This window comes from Limulus polyphemus, unplaced genomic scaffold (genome assembly GCF_000517525.1).
Source record: "Limulus polyphemus unplaced genomic scaffold, Limulus_polyphemus-2.1.2 Scaffold715, whole genome shotgun sequence".
NCBI lineage: Eukaryota > Metazoa > Arthropoda > Merostomata > Xiphosura > Limulidae > Limulus > Limulus polyphemus.
The window spans coordinates 203995-211046 of record NW_013666325.1 but is presented as its reverse complement, the minus strand read 5'-3'; the positions used below and the strand labels follow the sequence as shown (position 1 = coordinate 211046).

The 7052-nt window shown below is 36.7% G+C and overlaps 1 protein-coding gene across 2 annotated transcripts in view; it reads left to right on the top strand.

Annotated features, from left to right (window-relative positions):
* The window catches only part of LOC106460131 (parafibromin-like), a 79778-nt gene that overhangs the window by 38011 nt on the left and 34715 nt on the right, over positions 1-7052 (top strand). For both annotated transcript variants that reach the window (XM_022386782.1, XM_013919813.2), the window contains exon 9: positions 5960-6035. In XM_022386782.1, the coding sequence (XP_022242490.1) occupies positions 5960-6035 (76 nt within the window). The remainder of the gene's footprint in view (positions 1-5959; positions 6036-7052) is intronic.

The following is a 7052-nucleotide window of genomic DNA, read 5'->3' as shown; positions in this document are numbered from 1 at the left end:
AAGCTGTACAGAAGCTTTGTGGTGTGACAGGACCACTGTCATCACCTACACTACTAGCACTCATTCCAGGTCTCTTTGTTTTCATATATCGGATCTTCGCTTTTGGGCCCACAATCATCAGATTGTTCTTCTTGCTTGTCAAGTTCCAGGCGTAATGAATTTATTGGCCAATCAATTATCTTGTCCCACAGAGTTCTTCTCATGAAATGGATGCTTCATCCACAAATTTTTCATTGGATCTACTCTTGTCTCAGGACTCCTCAGATTGATGCTTTCACCACATGCTGGAATTCCCAGCTCTCATCCTTCTGGTCTTCTGTATCTTACCCTTGGGCTTTGGGCATAGATGCTCTCAGTAAGGATTGGATGGGTCTTCATCTTTACATGTTCCCTCTAATTCATCTGCTATCCAAGATTCTTGCACTGATTTGCTCCTGGTCATGTCGAGTTCCTCTGGTGGTGCCACATTGGTTGAGTCAGCCTTGGTTTCCACTCCTTCAGTATCTTCAGGAGTGCCAACCTCTTCCACTTCCTCTATGGCCATCTCTCTTATGCCTGGATTTTATGCGGTTCATTGCACGTGATTAGGGCTTGACCTCTTGAGTGGCGCATTTCTTATTTTCTTCTGTTGTTGGATAGCAGCCATCAATGTTCAAATGTGTTTATAATTTATGTTCACAGAACCCTTTACCATTCCACTTATGTTCTGTTGTATCCCGATAGGTCTTTTCTACCCCAAACTTCAGCAGCTTGAGAAGGGGATAAGGCTTTCTCTCTTATTAATCTTCCCTCCAGTTTTCATTGTTTTTTATGCCCGGTTCAGGCTCTCCAATGTTATGCTGTACACACTAAAGGGTTTAGGGGCTCCTATCACCATTTGTTTCTTCATTGGGATCCTAAGTTGTCACATGACTTATACCTGGTCACTTGGACAGATTGGGTTCATCAATTGGTTTGTATTGCTTACTCTGTGCTTTCATTGGAAGAGTAGAGGCTCTTTGGCTCTCATCTTTTCAAGTTTGCCATATCTCAATGTCCCTGGCAGCTTGGTTACATTGCCTGCTGGAGGAAATTGTACAGGCTGGTATGTGGACCATGCCTAATACATTTATATCTCATTATTTATATAATTTGGTAGTTGCCTCCTTTGAAGGTTTTTGGCTACTCCCTGTGGCTATTCTCCATGTCCCGGCTAGATTGTAAGAGAGGTGAGAGACTTTATTTTTCTGTGTTTATTTGTATTCTTTTTCAGGGACGCTGTTGTCCTTTTCATTTGGATCCCACTCAGTGGTGGGTGTTGACTGGTCTGGTATGCTTCTTTCCAAATCGACAAAAGCTATCAGTCGACTGATACAAATTTTCCTTGTAGCAACAAGCTCTGTGTTGAGATGGGGTGTTCAATATGACTACCTTGTGTGCTTTACAGGTGGTAAACAATTATAACACAAAGACAAATGCACTACTGAACTGCCACTCATGGATTATCATCAGTAAAACTTAAGGGGATTTTGCCCATTCCTGCTGACCTCTGGATTGAATAAATTGGGGTTAGTTTGCTTTTCAAAATAGGAATTGTGGTACACCTATTGCACCGTCTATGGAGCATCATTCCTGGGAACTCCTCAATGCGAGTATCCTCCCATTTCTCCTAGTGGAGCATGGGAGTCCTTACCACTCCCAGTTTCCAGTTGTTGGAGTGGTGGACAGAGGTTTATTCATCCTGAGTGATGCTTGAACTCATTATTCCATTCAAGGAAGAGAGCAAAGCTGAAAGCCCTCCTACCAATAACCCTGGATGGTTTTCCCTGATGTAGTCGGGGGGGGGGAGCAGCACCAGCCTATGCAGGAGCCTCCTCGTAATTCCAGTTCAGAGATGACTCTTCACTATCCAGTTGAGTTGAGCGTGGCCCTTCTTTTAGGTCATTGTCTTTATTTTGATTATCATGGAAGAGGGTGCTCGACTCCTTATAATTCTGCACGTGGAGTGTCAATTTTTGTGCCATTGGTTGGACTTAGTTTGTTCCACATCCTTCTCATAATTCTGGCTGCAATAGGTGTTGCCTTGCCTTTCAGGTTGGAGAGTTAGGATTTCTGTTCGTAATCTCTTTTTCTTCAGGTTGAATGAGATGTGAAAGGTTCTGTAATTCTGAGTTTGGTGTGTTGCAATTTTCGCTTCATCAGGTAGGGGTGAGGGTTTGTCAACTTTTATGTTGCTAGCCCTCTCTTTGTAATTCTGGTGGCTCAACATGCAACATTCTGTAAATTTCAGGTTGGGTTCCAATAATACCACATTACAAAACAAGAACAAATACAAAGTGGTCCTCATGCTCTAGCCACTATGCCTTTGATCTATCTTTTGGTCCACAGCCCTATAATTCCAATAAGGAGGTGTGGGACCTTGTCTGCCCTGTTGGGGTCTAGATGAATCCCATGAGTTAGGTGCAGTATTTCATCCCTTCATGTTTTCTTCTAACAAAGTTAGGATTTTGCCTGTGTGGCCAGTCAGCCTTTACTGTCCACGAATTAGATTTCATCTTGTCTGGGTGAAGAGCATACCTGTTCCAGAAGTAGTGCAGACCCCACTAATGTGCTATTACTATATCTCATTTGTGCATACCTCTTTTCTGTGCAGATGTTTTATGTGTGGATCTTGCTGTTATCGGCTCCTCCACCTTGTAAATGTGGGATTCTAGCTATAGTGTGTTTTGGAAGTTAACTGTTTCCTATACTGAAAATGTACTTCCGATAATACTTGCCTCCTATCACACTCTCCTGCCCTTCCTCTCCATGAAATGGCCAGTGTTTGGGTCTGCTAATTTGGACTGTCTCAAAAAGTTAATAGGAAGAAGTAATGGGGAGAGAATCACAATATTTAACTTGCTTTGGGCAATATAGTGGGGTATAAAGGCTGGAGCAAGCAAAGTAAGATTCATACCAATGCTTAGATGGACAGAGAAGAGAAACTTTCATCATCAGGATAAAGCTATAGTTTGAGAAGAGGTAAGTATCATCAGAAATACATTTTCATTATAGGAAATTGTTAACTTTCCTATCAAAATATCTTTGTTGTTAACTATATTATGCAAATAGAGATCATTACATGTGATGGGCCCTGGCATGGCCTGGTGTTTAGGGCATTCGACTCCTAACCTGTGGGTTGCAGGTTCGAATCCAGCCATTGAACATGTTTGTCCTTTCATGCATGGGGGCATTACCATGTGATGGTTAATCTTATTCTTCATTGGTAAAGAGTAGCCCAAGTGCTGGTCATGGGTGGGGTTGATTAGTTACCTTCCCTCTAATCTATCACTTCAACATTAGGGACAGCTAGCACTAGTAGGCCTCAAATTGCAACAAAACAAACAAAATCATATGTGCTATGATTCATTTCAAATGCTGGCTAATGCATTTCACTCTTGTATTTTAAATCTACTATTGTGTCTTGTTATTACTGTATGGAAATAAAAGGTAGTAAACATATAAATATATTTTCTATTCCCTTACATCTAGGATAAATTGCTTGTATGTTTATGAAAAAATGAAATATCTGGAGTGTTTTGGTTTGAAGATAATAATTTGTTTTCTTACTTATTTTATTAAAATATATTCAATTACATCTCAATTGCTTTTCAAAGTAAAGTTTTTTTCAAAAATTGAACAAATTTTGTTACTGGTAAGTTTTATTTTTTCTTCAACCATCATTTTCTGAGTTGTATATTGGTCAAATCAAATTGTTTTTAGAACAGTGAAGATGATGAAAGAAATTATCATGAAGTGAAAATTTTTTGGTTTCAATGAAACATACACTACTTAATATAAATCTAAATGGAAATAAATTAATGATTCCTACCTCCATTAACAGTTGAAGTTACAATTAAAATTGTTAATACTGAAGATACAACACCCATACAAAATACATTTTCTTATGATGAGTATTTGATCTTTTTCTCACCACTAATAATACACTCACTTAGTGAAAGCATAGAATGAAAATATTATAGATGACCTTTAACAATAAATGTATTTATGACCATAACCTTCAACATTTTTGTATCCTGATTAAAATAATAAATGTTTTGATGTACTTGTAACTATAACACAGTCAGCTTTATAAGAGAGGAAAGTATAAAATGGTACTAGCCTAATTACACATATTTATCCTTTTCTAAATGTATTAAAATTAAGTTTTTCAGATGAGAACAACTGTTAACATTAATTTTACAGTATGCCTGCTATGAATGTCATGGCTACGTGTGTCTAGGAGGCTGAAGGCTAAAAAGGTTGTGGGTAAATTGCTAGACTAGTTAGCTCTTTGGATTTGAAGGTGTATTTGAATCACTAGAATAAAGCCCAGCATGAGCAGGTGGTTAGGGCGTGGGTTTGAAACCCTGTCCCACTAAACATGTTCAACCTTTCAGCCATGGGGGGGCATTATAATGATGGTCAATCCCACTATTTGTTGGTAAAAGAGTAGCCCAAGAGTTGGTGGTGGGTGACGATGACTAGCAGCCTTCCCTCTAGTCTTTCAATGCTAAATTAGGGATGACTAACACAGTTAACCCTTATGTAGCTTTGTGCAAAATTCAAAAACAAACAAAAAAAACATTAGAACAAGTCCGTTTCTAGAAACTGATTATACAAGTGAATCACTAGAATAAGTCCTCTTCACTTATTGAAGAAGCAAACGAATTGTTAGAATAAGCTCATTTACAGGAATTGAAGCTGGGGGCAGATCACTAGAATAACTCGATTTTTTGATATTGGAGATTATGTGTCTCAAAAGGATGAATTAGATTTTTAGAATCTTTAGAATAAGTTTAAGTACATGACTTGAAAATCCAGGTGAAACATTAAAATAAAACCTTTTCTGGGACTTAAAGACACATGCACATTACTAGAATATGTCTACTTCCAGGATTTGAAGATGGATACAAATCAGTAGAATAATTCAACACTTATGTCATTAAGATGCTGATGAATCAGTTGTAAAACTTTATATTTTGTATTTTTTCTGAGAATTAAAGTAGTAAATCAATTTCTAGAATGAATCCACTTCTGTGATTTGAAAATTTAACAAATAATGTGCAATAATTTTAGAATTTACTTTGGGAACTAATATAAGATGTAAGAGTCTGTTTAGAACCATGGGTCAAATTCCTTGGTATTCTTTTGAGTAACAAAGATTTTGTGGCAAAATTAAGTTCCTCAAAATGTTATTTGTCGTAGTGAAGAGGATGTCTGCATTTTGTACTGGCTGTTCCTAACTGGTGATAAGTTTAACTGAATTTATCTAAAACTGAATGAAATGGGTTGCAGTAAAGATGTGTATATTGTGTTACAAATTTAAATAGTGAAAAATGTAAAGTAAAGCATATGAGTGGTAGCAGACTAAATTGTTGCAGCATTTTTACCAATATGAAAGTTTAGCTGTCCTTTGAGTAGTGCCTCAGTAATATAGAAAAATTTCAGCAGTAGCTGGTAATAGTGCAACATTACTAACAACAAGTAAAAATACACAGTATATATAACTATCCTCACAAAATATTTGCATCCTGTTTATTTAGTTTTTGAGAAGATTGTAAAAATGACAATGGCAGGCTAGTGATATTCATGCATAGTTCCAAGCTGAACACTTTGAAGTTGCTTACATAATTAGCAGCTGCTGTGAATTTTACTGAAAGGAAAATATTTAATGTAAATCTAGATCCCATCTTGCATCAGTTGCCAGTCCTACCCTGTTTAAAGAAAGTGAACTGAATTTAAAATTGTATTTAAGCAAATTTAAACTTTCTAGCACATAATGTAATCATAAACAGAATTGATTGAACATATCTTTCTTAGATGTAGTTGTATAAGAGAAAGAAATTATATAGTGTATACACACACACACACAATATAGGCTGCATTGTTATGAACAATTTAAAATAACTCTCTGTTGATTATAAATTTTATTTGATAGGCTACTCCAGTGCATCCTGTCCCACAGCCTACTGTGTATAACAGATATGATCAGGAAAGATTCAGGGGGAAAGAAGGTAAGGTCACCAGTTTTGTGAGATACAGAGTAGAAAACGTGGAAACATCTACATAGTATTTGTTGGATGGAGTAAAAACCCAAAAATAGAATTCATTGATTGTAATCAAACTTTATCATGATATTTGTAGAACAGAACTGTACCACTTGATTAGTGCATAAACCAATCATCAGATTCATGTTTTACACAGAAAAAATCATTAAGAGTTAATATAACATATTTTGGGACAACATGGGACCTATTGGTCCATCTCGGTTGTTCCATTCTCAAAACTGAATGGAGAGTCTCCACATAAAATTAGGAGCTATGATGATTTTTTTCTGATTCTCTTGAAGAAAGGTCTACTCTTCAAGTGTGTTTGGATTATAGTTTTTTTAAATTGATTTTAACCTTTTGGATTAAACTTAAGTACATTAAGAGTTCTGTACTGTAATGCTAGAATTTATAGCAAAACTCATTTACATTTGTCTCATTAGATGGTGAGACCTAATAATAGAAAGGTTATTGTACTAATGATTTTGTTTAAGTGGACTATTTCAATAATGTATTTTTTGGGAGTGAAACTTTGCTCAAATTCAACAATTTATCTGGGCATTTAAACTAGTAATTATTTATTACGAATGACATGGATATGTTACAGTGATGTTTCCTCACAGTATGAGAAATATAATTTTCCACCCCAGTTTGTAGTGATAAACAGTAACAGAATAAAATTTACTTGATCAGTGCACATGTTATGAAGAAGTAACTTTCACAGCATTGCTTCTGAAGAAGGAACACCTGTTATGCACTAGTTTTTGTGAATTAACATGTTTAACATTAACATGTTTGTTATTTCATATATTTAGAAGGGATTTGATTCCCTTCGGTGGACACAGCAGATAGTCTGATGTGGCTTTGTTATAGGAAAAATCACGCACATTTATCGCCCCCCCCCCCCCCCCGCGTACTACGTCGTACGTACGTCTACGTCGTACGTACGTAACTAACGTACGTTACGTAACCGTAACCGTCGTA